This window comes from Lycorma delicatula, chromosome 1 (assembly GCF_047948215.1).
Source record: "Lycorma delicatula isolate Av1 chromosome 1, ASM4794821v1, whole genome shotgun sequence".
NCBI classification, from domain to species: Eukaryota; Metazoa; Arthropoda; class Insecta; order Hemiptera; family Fulgoridae; genus Lycorma; species Lycorma delicatula.
The window spans coordinates 170,729,782-170,750,243 of record NC_134455.1 but is presented as its reverse complement, the minus strand read 5'-3'; the positions used below and the strand labels follow the sequence as shown (position 1 = coordinate 170,750,243).

The following is a 20,462-nucleotide window of genomic DNA, read 5'->3' as shown; positions in this document are numbered from 1 at the left end:
GAAAAAGCATTACTTGCCTCTTGCAAAGTTTCATATAAAATAACCATATGAAAAAGCCTCACACAATTGGTGAATAGCTTATTTTAACAGCTGCAATTGAGACTGTAGAAACTACATTTGGAGATAATTTGCCAAACAATTGCAGTCCATACCTCTATCAAATGACAGTGTTGTGCGTCGAATTGAAAATGCATAGCATCAGCTTTTCAGGAAATTGCATGATAAAACTGTTTTCAATTCAAATCAATGAAGCAACAGATAGCAATAAAGATGCTCATTTCACTACCTATGTTCGATTTTGTGGTGGTATATCAGCAGTGGAACTACTCTGCAAAACCAATAAAAAATTGCATTGGAATATGCACCGATGGTGCTCGTTCAATGTCTGTAAGATTTCAATCTATACAAGCACATGTGAAACAAAACTCTCCACAATGTATCTGAACACATTGTATGATCCACACAGAAGCTCTGGCTTCCAAAGAAACAAGTCCTGGTCTGAATATTGCGCTAACGATGGTTTTAACCATAGTAAATTATAAAAAATGAGACCCCCTAAAATCACAAATCTTTTCTGCACTTTGTACAGACATGGGTGCAGTACATTCTGCATTACTGTTTTATTGTGAGACATTCCCATATCACTTGGGAAATTTTTGCAATGTGTTTATGAATTAAGATGAAATCACCAAATCTCAAAGAGGAAAACTGATTGCAAACTGAGAAGTTTCAAGATGGTTTATTTGTGATGGAATTATGCTACTTGGTCGACATATTTGAGAATACCTTGAATCTTCAACAACAAGGTGCAAATACAGATACAGTAGATACAAGTGATACAGTTAAAGCTTTTTGTTGAAAATTGGAATTGTGGAGCAGAATTTTAAAGCAAAAAACCTAGAAATGTTTGCAAATCTGGATGAATGTGTTAAAACTTAAAAGGTTGAAAAACATGTGAAAGTTATTTTTGTAATCATTGAAAATCATTTAGTCATGCTGCCAAACAATTTTAAAAAGTATTTTTTATTTTCTTGCTAACGACAACTTGGTAGCAAGTTACAAGTGGGTCAGAGATCCAAAACAGGGATTTAAAATACTCCCAAAGAGCTCTCAACTGCCAAAGAACAAATCTTCATAGACTTCATGGCAAGTGGTAAAATCAAAAGACAATTTGGCAATAAATCACTCTTTAAATTTTGGGCAGGGGTAGATGATGAGGGGTAAGACAGGCCCAAGGGAGTCACTAATAATTATTAAAATTGTTTTTAATTTAGTATTAATAAGTTATTTTGTGTAGTACTGATACAATCCTATTTATAAGTGTGTTTTATTAGTGTAAATGTGTATTTTATTATTTATTATATCAAAATGTATTTTTTTGCTTTCTTTTCAGTAAATTAATAAATTTTTTAATAATATTTTCTTTTCGATGTGCTTGCAACCCCCATTTAGTGTTATCACATGCCCCTAGGGAGGCACACCCACAGGTTGAGAAACACAGATGTATGGTATTAATGATACAAGTGACATGTTAACTCAACAAAAATAAAAACAAATTAAATCAAAAATGTTGCTTCTTTGACTTTTGTTTGGTATTGATTTCTCAAAGCACAATTATATAAAATTTATTTAAAATGCTTTTCACTTAGCAAGACTTGAATATAGATAGAAAACACACTGATCAGAGTTTGTGATTCTTCTTGTTTTAGTCATTAAAAAATAAAATTCAAACAAAAATTTTAAAAACACATTTTTTTCTTTTTAGGGCTGTTTTTTTATAAGTTGTTTTATTTATTAATTTTATTTTTTCCCTTGTTAAGTCACATCAGAAAGCAGTACATTCATTTGTTTGTTTGCTCTGTCACAGGCTTTCTTAAGATTATGGTTCATGTAAAAGCATCCAAGGGTACTCATATATCAAGGTTTTATACAAATATAAATATAAATATATATATATATATATTTATTTTTTGTTTCAAACTAAATATCAGGGTTTTAGATTTATGTAATATTTATTAAGTTTTAATTTCATTGACAAATTATACATGAAATGAAAGAGCATGTCAAACAGTTTTTTCTGTAAGTGTTCAATGTGAGCACCAATTGTCACATGATAGGAGAGTTCATTCCATACTTTAAACAGCAAGTCTGTAGTAATTGATGCGACAGCTGCTTCAACACTGTGTTTCAAGTTGGGTAGGTCAGCTAGTAACGGTGGCGCATACACTTGATCCTTTATAAATCCCCAAAGAAAAAAATTCCCTGGAGTCAGATCACGCAAACATGAAGGCCACAACAAACAAGCCTTGTTATTTGGTCCCTGGCAACCAATCCAGCAGTCTGGGAGATTTCGTTCAATCAATCACGTACAGCATTATGCCAATGAGGAGACGCAGCATCTAGTTGCCAAATAAAATTCTGTGGTTTGTACTGAAGTAGAGGAAAGAGCCATAGTTTTAGCATATCTAGGTACTTTTTTTTCCCCCAACCTCCCAGGGCTGGTATGCAATTAAGTATTAACATCGTCCTGGGAGATGCCATTGCCTCTAACTACCAGGATGATGTAGTGCCAGACCCAGCTATGCCATTCCCAGATGCCCCACCCCAGTAGTCAGGACTCGGTCCTTTGGTGTCACTGCCTCTAATAGAGGCACCCCAAAGAGGGCACCCCTGCCAGGACTCAATCTTTATCAAGGTACTTAATTCGATATACACTTACTTCCATGAAAAAGAACAATTCGTAAACTTGTAGTTGGGATACGCACAAAAAACATTCAGTTTTGGGGAGTCTCACTCACAGTGCAATATTTCGTAAGGATTTTCTAATTCCCAAGTAGGCACATTATGAGTGTTTACTCTTCCATTAACATGAAATGTTGATTTGTCACTGAATAAGACACAATAAAGAAAGTCTTCATCATCATGGTGTCATTTCATTTGTGAAGCTAGCACACAAACTATAATCTGTAGACTTTATAGCTTGTAACACCTGCAAATAATATTTGAAACACATATATTTTAACAATCATATATACTTTTTACCACCCACAACAGGCAACAGGTGTTTTTTCATTTCTTCACAGAAAAAAGTGTTTTAGTCTCAGAAGTAAAATTCTTCACTATACAGTCAGTGCCTGACAATTTCACTTTATGAAATTGTCGTTTGTAGGCCTCAAACATTTTTAACACTACATAAACAGTTAAGTTATTTCTTTGAGCTGTTTATTAAAATGGATCAAGTGCATAGGAGAAAAACCAGAATGTCATCCTAATTATTTTAAATTCAAATATATAGAATGACAAGTACTTACTTATATAGCAGTCAGTGAAAATTATGAATGGTACATGAAAATACAAAAATGTTCCATCTATTAAGAATTTTACAGAAAAGTTCTAGAAAAATGTATTGTCTGCATATTTTAACATTATAGTTTTATTTTAAAGCGAAAAATCCAACAATTTATTTAATACTTAGTACATTTTATTTTTTTAAGGAGTGTTAATGTGTTTTATTATTTTAATCATTACATAAAAGACTAATTTTATGAAGAATGTATTTAAAATCCAAAGTTTTACATAGAAATGTATTTTAAATTTAAGTGGTCTGATAAGTGTAAAAGAGGACCATTTAAGAGCCCTAACTATGTCAGAAGAAAAAAAAAACATTTTTTCACTACAGGTGAAAAAATTATACTTAACTAATTAAGTATAATGCCAAAATTATTAAAACTAACACTAAAAGTATTAATCACACTAATTGTTGCTAATTAGAGACTAATATAAAGTTAAAAAAAATTTATATGCTCCTGTAAGCAAAAAGATTAGTTATAAATTCATTCATTCTTCAACTTTTAACCACTTCAAGGATCACTAAAAGAGATATTAATATGATGAGCCGTACATTAAAAAAAATCTTACAAATGAATTTTGATAATGTTGGTGAAGGCGTAGTCAATTATATTGTGATACTAGGATAACCACCCTAGCATTACAATATAGTTGAATCATTATCAAAGGTTAAAGAAATAATTGAGCTAAGTAATCTTTTTTTATAGTGAATGAAAATGAAACGCCTTATAGCAAAACAATGGAAAATACAGTCACACATCTACTGAAGAAAACATTTTGTACATCAATTTCTCAAATTACAAATCCTTCAAATGATACAGGGCCTTTTCTAGTTTAGTGACAGGGCAGGGTAACTTTGTGATTTAAGACTGCAAGGCAATACTTTGGCAGTTGATATGGGATATTAACAGAAGGAAAATGTTCCTACAAACAAACATAAGAAACACTTTGTTTTGAAGTAATGGCTAACAAAATATTTCACCCTGATTTCTGTTCAAAAATAAAATGAGTCCATACTGAAACTTCTTTCTTTGTTTAGCCTCCGAAACCACCATAAGGTATTACTTCAGAAGATGAATGAGGATGATATGTATGAATGCAAATGAAGTGTACAACTTCATCCATGTAGCAATTCGTTGTTTGTGGTAATAGCATACACTAAGTAATTGCCAGATAAATAAACAAATGGATACACTTCCTTTATTTATATTTTAAAAGTACATTAAATTAGTTAGATATTATATTAAATTTTATAAAATTTCTAATATTGTTTTATATATATATATATATATATATATATATATATATATATATATATATAATATATAAAAATGTTTAATATTATATTAAACATTTATAATATATTAAAGATTCTAGCTAGCACACGTATACATAATAATTGCTTAACAGTACTTAAGCTCAACTGGTTCATTAATAAAAAATAAGAAAATGACAGGATATGTTTACATTTAGCAACAGTATGAAGAAAATACATGAATCTGAAAATGAAGTGCAGTTTTGTACAGTCTCAGGTCGACCACTCCTGAGATGTATGGTTAATTGAAACCAACTACCAAAGACCAAGTTGGTTTCAATCTTTGACTCATAGTGGTTGACTACATTTACGCTCTGTGCTCATATTCGTTTTTCCGTTTGCGTGGTTATTGTTTAGTTTTGTGTTGTTATTTTGTTCGTTGGTTGTTGAGTTTTGTTGTTTTCGTTTCGCTTCAGTGTTTTGTATTTGTTTTTATTAATTTTACGTGTTTGTGTTTTGGCCTAATTGGGTAGCTATTTTACCCATTTAGGCCTACTGCATATAACTTTGTTTCTGACGTTTCATTGATTTTTTTCAGTGTTCGCGGACTGTTAGAGGGTTTTGTAACTCTATTAGTTTCGGTATAATTTTGGTGCGTTAAATACATTTGTATTAGTTATTTTTATTAATATTTCATTCTGTACGTTGCCGTTACTAACGGTAGTTTGAATTCCTTAGTAACCATTGGCTAACTTCGATTTCTTTGTGTTTTTCGTATTTTCACATTATTATTGAACTTATGTGTCTTGGGCAGAGAGTGATTTCCTTTTAGTCTTCCCTGCGTTATTTTTATAAATAAATTGACTTTGGTTTAGTTGTTTGTTTATTTACATAAGAACAGCTGACCTTTGTTTATATTGATTTAATTTTTTTTTCTAGTTTTAGACTTTTAACATTTTTTTGTGAACTTTCTTGTCATAACTGATCCCGGTGAGTCGCAGGGTACGACCCCACCCCTCGGTGTTGGAATTTTTGATCCTGCTTGGAAACGGATGTCTAGTAGAAGGAGAAGGGCGGCCCCAGCACCTCAGAAAGAATTTTACGGGGGAAGGGAGAGCGATCGGTCTGTGGATATGGATGTAGAAGCGCACCGGAAGTTGGAAGCTCTCCATTTGGAGGCCAAGCCGTAGAGGATAAATTTGTGGGGACATTAATTCGGCGGCGACGGACGTTAGGAACCTCATCTGTTACGCTTAGTGACGGCAGCGGGGACGCTGGCGATTTCGAGAGAGATTTCCCACCACTTTTGGCGACATCTAGTAGGAGTGAGATGCGACTAACGGGGAGTTGTCTTCGGCTGAGAGTGGAACGCAGATGATAACTGACGCGGCACCCATTGATACAAAGGATGAGCCAGCGGGTAAGAATGAAAAAAGGAAGCGGAAACCGAGTGATGAGACGAGAAGGTACGTCCCGCCGCAGGAAGAGCCTTGTGTGAATGAAAAACTACTGAACTCAGCGCACATATTAAAACAATGGCGTCGCTTATAGCAGCGAACGTTAACACCAATATAGAGATCAAGGCGTGCTCTCCTGGCTCACGGAGTTGATGAAGCGTAAGGAGAAGCTGAGAGGTTGGGGCTATTCTTGTAGCGCTGTCTGAGGCAGGAAGTAACGGAGGCAGCCTCGCAAACTTTTCCCCATGTCAGGAGGCATGCCATATTGCGGCTAAATGAAATGGCCCTGATAGATTGGGCACATGTTTTAACTGTGGCGGAGATGGGCGTAGGACCGCCGATTGGAGAGAGAGGTCTAAATGTATGAAGTGTGTTGGGTTTGTCCACAGGTACAGGGAGTGATATGTCTGCTGTTGTGTGAAGGGAACTTGATTGTGTCTTCATTCGGCAGCTCTCAGATAATCATCGTGTTGTTATCCGTTTGGATGTTTGAACTTGCAGATGCAAGTTCAACATATAGATATATGTTGCAAGTTCATTTTTTCAATGTAGAGATCCTGTTGATCGTCATCTTGAGATCTAGTCCAATATTGGTGTGGATGTGAACGCCAAGTCACTAATGTCACATAGTTGTTTCACCGATGGTTGCGGTGAATTAATAGTGGACTTTTTAGCCCAATATGGTCTACAGATATATAATGTACCCACCGCGTTGGTCTTCTAGTGGTGAACGCGTCTTCGCAAATCAGCTGATTTCGAAGTCGAGAGTTCCAAAGTTCAAATCCTAGTAGACAGTAACTTTTACACGTATTTGAATACTAGATCGTGGATACCGGTGTTCTTTGATGCTTGGGTTTCAATTAACTACACATCTCAGAAATGGTCGACCTCAGACTGTACAAGACTGCACTTCATTTACATTCATACATATCATGCTCATTCATCCTCTGAAGTAATACCTGACGGTAAAGGTATAACAGGAAAAAGGTATATAATGTACCTGAGTTTCCCACCTACATAGGTAAGGAATATGGGCGTCAGCTGTTTGGTGGAACAAACATCGACGTTGTATGGGTAAGGCCCCAGGCTTTGATGGAGTAACGGCGGAGATTCTTGTTCTCTCGGTTGGGGTGAGTGTGGTTACATGAGTTTTCAATAAATTGTTGTTAGGAGGATACTTTCCTGTGTGCTGGAAGAAGGGGATTTTAAAATTGTTGTTTAAAGATGGCGACAAGGATCTCTTTGTTAGTTCGTTGTATCCCTTGACTGTATCGGTTATCGGTAAAGTCTTTGAAAAGGTTCTGGTACCTGGGTATGAATGAGAGGCTGACCTCGCTAGGATTACTGATGTTGAATCAGTACGGGTTTCGTCTCGGAAAGGGTACTGAACACACCATACTTTGTGTGATGGGTGTGTAACAATCATACTCTGACATCTCTGATGCATCCAGAGGTGCTGTGGTTTTGAGTTTGTAATCGGTGATTTTTTGACTAGTCGGTCGTGTGTACCTTCCGCTAGTTTCAGACTGCGGCTACAGTTTAGCGTCAATTGTAGACTCATTTTGCTCTTTGGGCATGAAGGTTAAAGGTTTGGTTTTCTGCAACGTGTATCTGCCTCACCGCGGCGAAGAGGTGCCACCTATTCGCCACGGTGAGGCGATCGGTTCTTGTTACCACAGATAATGTCTGTCGTTCTGAAAAGAACGCAAGCAGGACTAGGGAGTATTCCCTTGCTTGAACTGGGATTTACGACCAGAAGGCTCTCGTTCTTTTCAGAACGAGAACTGTTATCTGTGGTACGCAAGAACCGATCCAGAAGCGGCTAACAAATACAAGGAGCGACAGAAGAATACAGAAGGTCTCCAGCTGCCCGTAGCTCGCTGTGGGTAGTCGTTGCACTTGTGGGTTTGATCAAATTTTTGCAGTAGGAGGAAGACAGCGAGTAATGTGTTACGTTCAGGGTAGCGAGGCTAGGGTAACTCTAGCCATGATAGAGAACATTTTAGTGATCGCTCAGAAAATCTTCCTCTAGCACCTTCCAGAAGCTTACTTTCGGTGAAATCACCTCCGGGACTGCCGCAATATCAATCGCTTCACCAGCATCGCGAACTGTGAACGCCCGAACTACCATATTGTTCAGTACTAGCATATCAGTCGACCCCAACAGAGTACCAAATCTATACTAACGACGGGTCGATCTTGTACCACCCAGTTCTATTGATTTGGCGTTAAACATCTTATGACATCAATCCTAGGATCTATAATGCAAGAGTGCCACCCCACTTTAATTCTCTGTTTGTTTTCCAACATCTTAGCTCCTGTTATAGACAGCATTACCTTCTGTGTCTCACCAAAGGCTGGTCTTAAATCATACACTTCTTTATTATTTATTACTTTATTCACTTCTTTATTAACTGCAGCCTGAACCTCTTCTGTAGTGGTATACATGTCAAGATCCTTCACATGGAATGAAATCATTCTAGCATTATGGGGCCCTTCAACCATTGCATTCTTCACTTTCATTCCCAAATGTTATCACATGCTCGCGCTTCTGAGGTGAATCAGTCGCTCAGATCTCCACAGCATCTGTTACCCTTGCTCTCTTTACAGACAGAATATCCTCTGCTAACTCTTTACCAAAACCATTCTTAACTTAATAGGTCAGCGTATGTCATCCCTGGTTTCCTAATTGTCACAATTGATGTGGCTGCCCTTGAGGAATTCTTTTCTTGGGTTCTCCCTCAATGGGATAGAAGGGCTATTTGTCCTACATTAACTTCTTTCTTCTTGCCCAGTGTTCAATTATCTTACTAAATTTAATACCAGACTCATCATTTGGAGCTATGAACACAGTTCTTGTTTTGTACATGTTTCCAATCCTATACAGTGCTTTGCTGATTTGTCAAACCAATTCATCATTCTTCTCTTCTACCACAATCGTAAATACTGTGCTTTTGTCTTCGTCTTCTGGGTATAATATTTTGATATTCCTAGAGTCTCGTACAATGGTACCACTCAGAATAGGCATTCCAGTATTCAAGCGCCTTCCAACACTTGCAGCCAAATCTCTAATCATGTTAGTGTACAAACCTTTCTTCCATTTTTCTTTAGGGACCAGGAAGACATGCGATCCCTCAACTACTACCTCTGGGAGACCACTTAACACCTCCACCTTCTGATAAAGATCTTTCTGCCATTTAATTTCCATGACATGTCTTCTGCCATACCAACATAATCATATGATGTATCTCCAATGGAAGATGATCTAAATCCATACCATCTGACACGTCACCCTCAATACTGTCAAGCATGTCTTCTTTCCTCTTGAACGACTGCTCCTTTGACTCCTTTTTTCTTTCCAGAATCACTTCTCACTAACACTGCTGATTATGTAACCTCCATTTCCACCTTGCTTGCTCGCTGGGATGGTCTAGGCTTCTTTGTCCCCACCCAGGAGTGTGCAACACTCTCTTTTCCCTGGAGGCATTTCCTTCCATTTTTTTTTTTTTTGGAGTCTGAATGGTCCTATCAAAGTAAGACCACCAGATTCTTGCTTTATGTCAAATCCCACATTTCTTGAAAAAATAAAAGAAATTAAATTCTGTTATTACATCAATTAGTAAAGCTACGAACAAAAGCTATCTCTTTGATAAGCAAGCTGCATAAATAAAACTAATAATTAATTAAATTCATTCAACTAACCCAATAAGACAAGATGACAATGTTCTGTTTAAATTTTATTTATAAATATTACTTATAAATTCAAAAACAAAGTGTTATCAATAGATAACGACCACCTGTTCTCTCTAAAACTCGGAACACTAATCCACACACACACACAGGTAGCAACGCGCGAATGCAGTTCTTCTTACTTATGTAATAATGTTACTAAAAAACACTGTAAAAAATCAATCTATCATCCAAATAACTCAGATATTGTAAAAAACACATCCGATACCCTAATCCCAATATCTGTTGTACAGTCCAAAAAGAAAGCCTACTATACTGATCAAAACACAAGGAAAAGCAGAGCACAATGAAAATACGACCTGACTCGGCACAGTCCAACTCCTAATTGTGAAAACTGAAACTGGATCTAGATATATGATTCAACTCTTAGAAGAGTTGAATCATATACATTGGTACGAAATATACTGTATTCTTAAAGCCTTGGTGTTAAGAAAAAGGAAACAATAAAAATGTTTCCAAAAAAATACCACACATTAAATAAAAAGATGTTGAAAATGTGAAAAATTAAAAAAAAATTATGAACTCTTTATATCAAATTAAGGATGATAAAATGAATTTTAAAGCTGTGAAGAACAACTTAGTATTCTTATGTTATACAGACAGAAATTTAAAAACTAAATTACTGAAGAATTAATTTTGGATATCAACAAGTAAGGGAAGTTGCCAAAGATGAAGAGTTCAGTTCTGGGAATAGTAATGCAAGACTTACTACTCTCAGGTATTGTATAAAGATAAATGTTAAAGTTTTCTTGGTGTCAGTAAATTATAAAATTATCTTAACAGTTTTGGAAAAATTATTATTTAATATAGAAATATGGGATATATTATTATATCCTTAAAAATGCATTTCTGCTCACACAATTGGATGTTTTCCTTCCAAACCTTGGAGCAGTGAATAAAGAACATGATTTCATCTAGAATTGTGTTTCTACCAAAACATTTCAAAGCTAGAAAATCATTGTAAAGATAAATTGATAGCTAATATTCTTGCAGATTATTGTTGTGAGTCAATTTGGGTAAAATAAGAATGGAGAATAAAAGGTGACTGATAAATGTAAATGATATCCAACAACATTATATTAACAATAATTTTCAATTTTTATTTTCTTTTAATTGAAGGCGATAGAAAAGTTCAATTTAAAGATCAGTTAGCACAGAAAAGGGTAACACATACAGAGGAAGAGTGAAAAACTTTATTTTTTTGTAATAGTGAATATGCCTTGTATAGTCAACAAACTCAAAGTTTTACACTTTACTCTAACAGCAAACTTGGTTTTAACTTTTTACAAATTGTTGTAAACTGTTACAACAAGGCATCAATTAATTCTGAGTGGAAAAGAGAAGGAAATTAAGATAAAAATTAATTACAATCCTATCTTAAAAATTAATTTTATAAAATTCACCTCATTAATTTCAATTTAGAATCTTTTAAGTTAAATTATCCAACACAATTATTATTACAATCAATGACTTGTGGTTTACTGAGAATAAAACAAGTTGTACCCACTGTAATCAATAACAGGCCAAGAATTGTTCCTGAAAATAAGAAAATTAAATTATTTATCAAACATTATACAAATAAATAATGTATAAATAACTACGTTACAGAGGAATAACCAAACCTAGGTTTTATAAATTTTTATGAAGTCAGTTTTAGTTTAATACAATTAAGTATACTAAAAAATTTGCAAATAACTAATTCTATAGAACAATTAATTATTTTTAAATCATATTTTATTTCAGAAACCTCCCAAGTTATCTACTTAAAAGGATACTAAAAAAAACCCAAAAATTGGTAAATATACCAAAATAAACAGGAAAAAGGGCTAAACCTATAAATTTAGTCATTTCCTAGTTGATTAATAAGTTGATGGTAATAAAAACAAAATTAAGTTATTAATAATCTTTTACTAAGTCAAAACATTCCTGTACAATTTTCAAGACTTCTTTGCAGGGTGAGTGCAGATAGGTAGTTAGTTGAGCACATGTTTGTGATCAGACATGGAGTTTCATATTTGATCTACTTCAACTTACTATCATATTTACTCCTGAGCTGTATGCTACACAGATGGTCTTTTGACACATTACAGATGGATCACTACCATATTTTAGTGTATTATTATGTCTTTGTAAGGGTATTCAAGGAATATCAGACACATTTAGTATGTAAGCAATAATCTTCTTCTTTCTTTTTCTGTTAAGCCTCTGGAACCACCATAAGGTATTACTTCAGAGGATGAATGAGAATGATATGTATGAATGTAAATAAAGTGTAGTCTTGAATAGTCTTAGGTCAACCATTCCTGAGAAGTGTGGTTAATTGAAACCCAACCACCAAAGAACACCAGTATCCATGATCTAGTATTCAAATCCATATAAAAGTAACTGCCTTTACTAGGATTTGAACCTTAGAACTCTCGACTTAGATCAACTGATTTGTGATAAGTTAATCATTATAACAGCCCGGTGGGCTAAACATAAACAATAATACCAGATGTACACAGATCACTTATTTCTCTGTATCCATTAAAAGCATTTCTGCTGGGTTCCTAGCCACATAGGAATCCACAGCAATGAATGAACTGTGTTGTAAGTCACAAAAGAGTGCACACAGCTGACCTATAGTGTGCAATCAATTCTAATTATACCTATTAATTAAATATTTATGGAAGGTAATTTGGTAAGGGAGTGGTTGGCTGTTGTTAACAATGAATGATATATTAAAAGAACATTTTAGATTCTAGTAAATATGCATCAAACGTTTTTCCTTCACCAGTTAATGTATGGTTTTTTCAAGCTGAGATAGTATAAATGTAAAACTTAATACATTATGCACCACTAAAAAATAAATTCAAACAAGCTTGGAGAATTGGCATAATTCTTGCTGATGAATTAAAATTAAACTGACAAACTGAAAACTTATTTTAACACTGTTAGACTGTTGCCAGAGCTTTGGAATATTTTGCAGAATTTTTGTCAATTCTCCGAGGGCTCCATAAACTAAATTACAATTTGTATGTATATAAGAACTGTATATGTGAGAATGAGGCAGTCATACAGATCATGTGAATAAATAAATGTTATTATAATATGCAGAAATTTAATCGCTAATTTTGGGCTAAATTGATGGGGTTGCATAAAAAGTTGATATGTAATAATATAATGAATTGTTTATCGTGACTAATAATTATTTGATTAATGTTGTTAAAAAAATTGTATACTTAAGCTAACCAAATAAATGTTAATATAGTGTTAATAAATGTTATATAGTGTTTAATTTCAATCCCACCAAGCAATTTTCTCATAAATTATGCACAATAAATGTTATATAGTTAAATAAATAAATGTTATATAGTGTTTAATTTCAATCCCACCAAGCAATTTTCTCATAAATTATGCACAATAAAAAAAGACTTAAATTGTTACTCAGACTACAGGGGAACACCTCATGGTGACCTTCGATTTTACCAAGAAACTGACCGTTATTTCACGGTTAACATGATTTTTCAGATGGATTGACCTATTTTTGACCCCACCAATGAAAAGGGCGGAAAATTTTACATTGGGATCTAATCCAACAATTCTCTGGATCTAATTCTGATGCATTCTCTGAAATTGTATCAGTAAAGTATTATGCAACAAATATGATCTTGGAACTTCTTTGAGATCATATGACTAACCATAAAAAAGTGTTATAGACGTTAAACGTTTTTTAAAGGTCATACAACGTAATATTCATATTCTAGGTCATTTATCTCAAGAACTATGAAAAAAGAAAATCAAAATGACTTTCCATAATGAGGTTTTTCAAACGGAATTAACTTTTTTGATAGTGCCAGTGGAAAGTGCAAAAAATCTCCCGTTGGCATACTTGAATTTAGTCATTATGTTTTATGATTATATTTTATTTTCTCCAGCTTCTTGAAGTTCATGGCTTATAAATTAATCACACACAGTATTCACTTAACACAATTTTCTGAATTTCAAAGACAGTACCAGATAGCAATCCTCTTCTCACAACTTAGAAACCAGCAACTGTAAATATCTGCGAAAAGAATCCAATACCGATATAACACTATCTCTGATGGTTAGTCATATGGCCAACAAAATAATTCTGAGAACATATGTGTTACACCCTCCTCTATGAATCATGAGACCTTGCCGTTGGTGAGGGGGCTTGAGTGCTCAGGGATACAGAGTAGCTGGACCGAAGGTGCAACCATATCGGAGAGGTATCTGTTGAGAGCCAGACTAAGGAATGATTCCTGAAAGAGGGCAGCAGCTCTTTCAGTAGTTGTTAGGGGCGTAAATCACAATGACTTAAACGGCCATATCAACATCACTCAGTCCTCTGAGTACTGCGCAGCTGAAAGCAATGGAAAACTACAGCTGTTTTTTTTTTCCAAGAAAATGTAGCTCTGCATTTTCAAAAGCAATAATGGAGGCGCCTTCCTTGGTAAAATATTCCGGAGGTAAAATAGTCCCCCGTTCGGATCTCCGGGTGGGGACTACTAAGGAAGGGGTCACCAGAAAACTAAAAAATAACATTCTACGAGTCGGAGCGTGGAATGTTAGAAGCTTAAAAAAGGTTGGTAGGCTAGAGAATTTAAAAAGGGAAATGGATAGGGTAAACGTGGATATAGTAGGAATTAGTGAGGTTCGGTGGGAAGAGGAAGGCGACTTTTGGTCGGGTAACTTTAGAGTAATTAACTCAGCGTCAAATAACGGGCAGGCAGGAGTAGGTTTCGTGATGAACAAGAAAATAGGGAGGAGAGTGGAGTATTTCAAGACGCATAGCGATAGAGTCATTGTAATAAGGATAAATTCAAAACCTAAACCGACAACGATTGTTAACGTCTATATGCCTACAAGCGCCCATGATGATGATGAGGTAGAATGTGTATACGAAGAGATTGATGAAGCAATTAAACACGTAAAAGGAGATGAAAATTTAATAATAGTTGGAGATTGGAATGCAAGCATTGGAAAAGGCAAGGAAGGAAATATAGTGGGTGAATACGGGCTGGGCAAGAGGAATGAAAGAGGGGACCGACTTATAGAGTTTTGCACGAAGTATAATTTAGTAATTGCCAACACCCAATTTAAAAATCATAATAGAAGAATATACACTTGGAAAAAGCCAGGCGATACTGCAAGGTATCAGATAGATTATATCATGGTTAAGCAAAGATTTAGAAATCAACTCGTGGACTGCAAAACTTACCCTGGAGCAGACATTGATAGCGACCATAATTTGGTGATAATGAAATGTAGATTGGGGTTTAAAAACCTGAAGAAAAGGTGTCAGATGAATCGGTGGAATTTAGAGAAGCTTGAGGAAGAGGAGGTAAAGAAGATTTTTGAGGAGGACATCGCAAGAGGTCTGAGTAAAAAAGATAAGATAGAAAATGTAGAAGAAGAATGGGAGAATGTTAAAAAGGAAATTCTTAAATCAGCAGAAGCAAACTTAGGCGGAATAAAGAGAACTGGTAGAAAACCTTGGGTTTCAGACGATATATTGCAGCTGATGGATGAACGTAGAAAATATAAGAATGCTAGTGATGAAGAAAGTAAAAGGAACTATCGGCAATTAAGAAATGCTGTAAACAGGAAGTGCAAACTGGCGAAAGAAGAGTGTATTAAAGAAAAGTGTTCGGAAGTGGAAAGAGAAATGAACATTGGTAAAATAGACGGAGCATACAGGAAAGTTAAGGTAAATTTTGGGGTACATAAATTAAAATGTAATAATGTGTTGAACAAAGATGGTACACCTATATATAATACGAAAGGTAAAGTCGATAGATGGGTGGAATATATTGAAGAGTTATACGGAGGAAATGAATTAGAAAATGGTTTTATAGAGGAAGAAGAGGAAGTTGAGGAGGATGAAATGGGAGAAACAATACTGAGATCTGAATTTAAGAGAGCATTAAAAGATTTAAATGGCAGAAAGGCTCCTGGAATAGACGGAATACCTGTAGAATTACTGCGCAGTGCAGGGGAGGAGGCGATTGATAGATTATACAAACTGGTGTGTAATATTTATGAAAAAGGGGAATTTCCATCAGACTTCAAAAAAAGTGTTATAGTAATGATACCAAAGAAAGCAGGGGCAGATAAATGTGAAGAATACAGAACAATTAGTTTAACTAGTCATGCATCAAAAATCTTAACTAGAATTCTATACAGAAGAATTGAGAGGAGAGTGGAGGAAGTGTTAGGAGAAGACCAATTTGGTTTCAGGAAAAGTATAGGGACAAGGGAAGCAATTTTAGGCCTCAGATTAATAGTAGAAGGAAGATTAAAGAAAAACAAACCAACATACTTGGCGTTTATAGACCTAGAAAAGGCATTCGATAACGTAGACTGGAATAAAATGTTCAGCATTTTAAAAAAATTAGGGTTCAAATACAGAGATAGAAGAACAATTGCTAACATGTACAGGAACCAAACAGCAACAGTAGCAATTGAAGAACATAAGAAAGAAGCCATAATAAGAAAGGGAGTCCGACAAGGATGTTCTCTATCTCCGTTACTTTTTAATCTTTACATGGAACTAGCAGTTAATGATGTTAAAGAACAATTTAGATTCGGAGTAACAGTACAAGGTGAAAAGATAAAGATGCTACGATTTGCTGATGATATAGTAATTCTAGCCGAGAATAAAAAGGATTTAGAAGAAACAATGAACGGCATAGATGAAGTCCTACGCAAGAACTATCGCATGAAAATAAACAAGAACAAAACAAAAGTAATGAAATGTAGTAGAAATAACAAAGATGGACCACTGAATGTGAAAATAGGAGGAGAAAAGATTATGGAGGTAGAAGAATTTTGTTATTTGGGAAGTAGAATTACTAAAGATGGACGAAGCAGGAGCGATATAAAATGCCTAATAGCACAAGCTAAACGAGCCTTCAGTAAGAAATATAAGTTGTTTACATCAAAAATTAATTTAAATGTCAGGAAAAGATTTTTGAAAGTGTATGTTTGGAGTGTCGCTTTATATGGAAGTGAAACTTGGACAATCGGAGTATATGAGAAGAAAAGGTTAGAAGCTTTTGAAATGTGGTGCTATAGGAGAATGTTAAAAATCAGATGGGTGGATAAAGTGACAAATGAGGAGGTATTGCGGCAAATAGATGAAGAAAGAAGCATTTGGAAAAATATAGTTAAAAGAAGAGACAGACTTATAGGCCACATACTAAGGCATCCTGGAATAGTCGCTTTAATTTTGGAAGGACAGGTAGAAGGGAAAAATTGTGTAGGCAGGCCACTTTTGGAGTATGTAAAACAAATTGTTAGGGATGTAGGGTGTAGAGGGTATACTGAAATGAAACGACTAGCACTAGATAGGGAATCTTGGAGAGCTGCATCAAACCAGTCAAATGACTGAAGACAAAAAAAAAAAAAAAAAAAATGTGTTACACATATTCCAATGTAAAATTTTCCATTCTTTTCATTTGTGGGGTCAAAAATGTGTCATTCCATTAAAAAAAATTGCGTTAACCTTGAAATAATGATCTAGGTCAAGGTCAAATCCAATGTCACCATGAGATGTCCCTCCTCCAGTCCAACTAACTTTTGTTTAGAACATTTTTTTTTTGTACTGTGCATAATTTACGAGAAAATTGCCTAGTGGGATTAAAATGAAACATCCAGTATATGTAATATCAGAAAAGAAAGATTTCTATATGACCAATTATTCTTTTTTTTTAAAAATCTAATCAATTTCTTGTCTGATGTATCCACATAACTAAATATAATAATATTTATTGTTGTACTCATTTGCTCTGGAAAGAGGGATGCAGTCTTTGGCATTGAGGAAAGATTCTCAACAAATTTTACAGATAATTTTGACAGGTGAAGAGGCTTGACAGCCTCTTCAACTTTGTTGAATGGGTTCAGGACCCCTAGATGTCTAGGAAGACGTCTGTTGATTCCTAGATGTCTAGGAAGACATCTAGGAATCAACAGACATCATGCCCCTCACTGAAGTAATGCAAAAGTGATCCTGGCTTGTGAAAACATGGGTGAAGAGGGTTTTTAATGGGTAAGAATCCCACATGACCAGGTGATAACACCACTCCTAGTGGCTTTAGAAGTTTTTTGAATTTTCAAAAAAATAAATAAATAAACACACTTCTAACAGCTAAATAGTATGTTTTAAATTATTAAATATTAAACAATGCTGGAACTTTTTTTCCAAAGGATTTTTTGGAAATAATTACAGTACCTCCTAAAGTAAAGTTACCAATTATGTGTTTGTTAGTGACACTGTTCTTAGGAAATCCCTTAATTATGTAATAAAAAATAATTTATTCTATTTATGTTATTTATTAATTTAAAAGTCTGACTTTATCAAATTTTGTGTTTCTACAGTACATGTATTCCTCAGGTTTTTATGTGGAATGTGGAAAAATTTACATATTGGAGTTAACATTTTTCTATGTTTGTTTTGTTTCTGTTCAGTGATTTATAAAACTTGATTCTACTGCATGTAACACCTTTACAAGTTCCCAGTATCTTAAATGTTCCAGACTAAAATTTTAGTGGAGTTTAATATATATACACCTGGGTTGCTGTTTCATCAAAACATGTTTATTTAGTATTCTGTATCGTTTTGGGTATTTTTTTAGTTATTTTGAAAGCAACTTGGTATCCTTCTTTCATATTAAGCTTGCCATTTTGGTATGTTAAGTTGTGAATTTTGTTAATGTTTAATAAAACATATAAGTAAAACATAATTAGTAACAAAAAATATATAATCACTCTGGTTGGATATTTCATTGTGCAAACCAGATTTAGCACTTAACTTAACAAATTAACAGATTTAGCACTTAACAAATTAACTTGGCACTTAAGATTTACTTCACAGAAACAAAGCCTTTCCTTAACAGCTATGAGGACTTCTAGTAAAAACTAAGACTACAGACAAGTTCCCATAACAAACTGCTTTAGTTTTTTATCAACTTTGTAAAAAATTTTAATTATAAAATCTCCTAATGAAACACAGAACCCTCTTACAAGTATAAAAACTGTCTACTTACTCTTGTTAGGTGTTGATTCACCAATCAGACATCCCACTAAAGATGTAAAAGCATAGCTTAAAGAATTTGTAACAGGAACAATAATATTCAAATCTGTTAAAATAAAGTAAAAATTACACACATATAAGAGGTTATGTTTGTGAGGTTTTATATGGATTCAAAAGCAACAAACAAATGATAAAATTTATAGCAATAAAATTAATTTAATAACCAGTTAGCTGATTATTAAAACTACTTTTAGTTCTCACAGATTCTTTAACATTTGTTATTAATCTTTCAAGAAACTGGAGCTCCCTTAATGAAAGAGGGATACAGCAACAACTAACAACAACAGCTAGTTACGTAATGGTAAGCATCCTCATGCCAAGATTTGCTGGGCGGAGGTTCAATTTCCAGTAACAGAATGACATTTTTTCACCTACCATTTCATTTTCCTCTTTAAAGTAAATGTAAAAGCACAGTTTACACTGTAATAATAAAAGGGGAAATTTTTCTTAAGAAAGAACCTTTGTTTGCACTCTTAGGAGTGGTTACCCTTAATTAACAAGAACATCCAAGGTAAATATTTTACAGTCTTAAAATCCCCTTACTTAAGACTATACAAAGAGGAATTCTTTTACTACTTAGAAAGTATAATTATCTTCCCACGAAATATTTTTTAAATTATTTTTTCAGTTATTTTTGATTATAACAGTGCAAACAGATAATACTCACCTATTAAAAAAAAAAACTTAAAAAAGAGTTTTTAAGTACAAAATAAAAGCAATTTTGTTTACAAGTATGATCATTGTTTTTATATTTTATAATTTTTTTTTTAAATACATTTACATTGATTAAACAATGCAATTTCATTTTATCCATGAATGTAAAAAGGGTATGATTTTTTTTGTTGAGCTAATAGAAGATAAATCTGACAAAATTTAATTTTAAGGCAGATATCTTTATTCTTAAAAGACTGAAAAATGCCATATCAGAATCTACTTTTCAAACCAAAATACTTAAGCCAAGTAAATTTTGGTTATTATTAACAACTGAATAAGAATGGAATTAATGAAGGCAATAATCTGGTAACTCAGATAAGCTAGACATAGATAGAAAAGAATAAAAACTTCATTAGTAAACAAGAGTAAAACTAAAACTGCAAGCAGTTTTTCCTACTTCTCATATTTTATTGTTAAGTAAAAACAATAATGATTTTTAATTTATTTTGGGACTGCTAAATTTAATAATAGCAAATTTTACAGTACTTACAGACTAAACATATGTTAGTTTTACAGTGTAAACATGCCAAACAACTTTAGTACAACAATTACATTTTTTTTAATATGTGTGGGCATCGACTGCTATGATCATTTAGTCTGAATGGAAATTTTTATCATATGAAAAATGGCATTCCTGACCGGGATTCAAACCCAGGATCTCTGGATGAAAGACAGAGATGCCAATCACTTGCACCATACTGGCTGGCTAATTACATTCTTGGCATCAATTTAAGACTTAAATATTAAGATTCTAGTTAACCATAACAATATTATTCTATCTTCTAATAAACAAGTATCACATTACAACACAATACATAAAAAACTTTGTATCCATGCTCCT

At 33.9% G+C, this 20,462-nt stretch overlaps 1 protein-coding gene across 2 annotated transcripts in view; it reads right to left on the bottom strand.

Annotated features, from left to right (window-relative positions):
- Positions 1 to 11,185: 11,185 nt before the first annotated feature.
- Positions 11,186 to 20,462, bottom strand: part of LOC142325446 (transmembrane protein 234 homolog) — a 28,457-nt gene continuing 19,180 nt past the window's right edge. For both annotated transcript variants that reach the window (XM_075367223.1, XM_075367232.1), the window contains 2 exons: positions 18,861 to 18,953; positions 11,186 to 11,346 (listed from right to left, as the gene is read on the bottom strand). In XM_075367223.1, the coding sequence (XP_075223338.1) occupies positions 11,249 to 11,346; positions 18,861 to 18,953 (191 nt within the window). In that variant the 3' untranslated portion in view covers positions 11,186 to 11,248. The remainder of the gene's footprint in view (positions 11,347 to 18,860; positions 18,954 to 20,462) is intronic.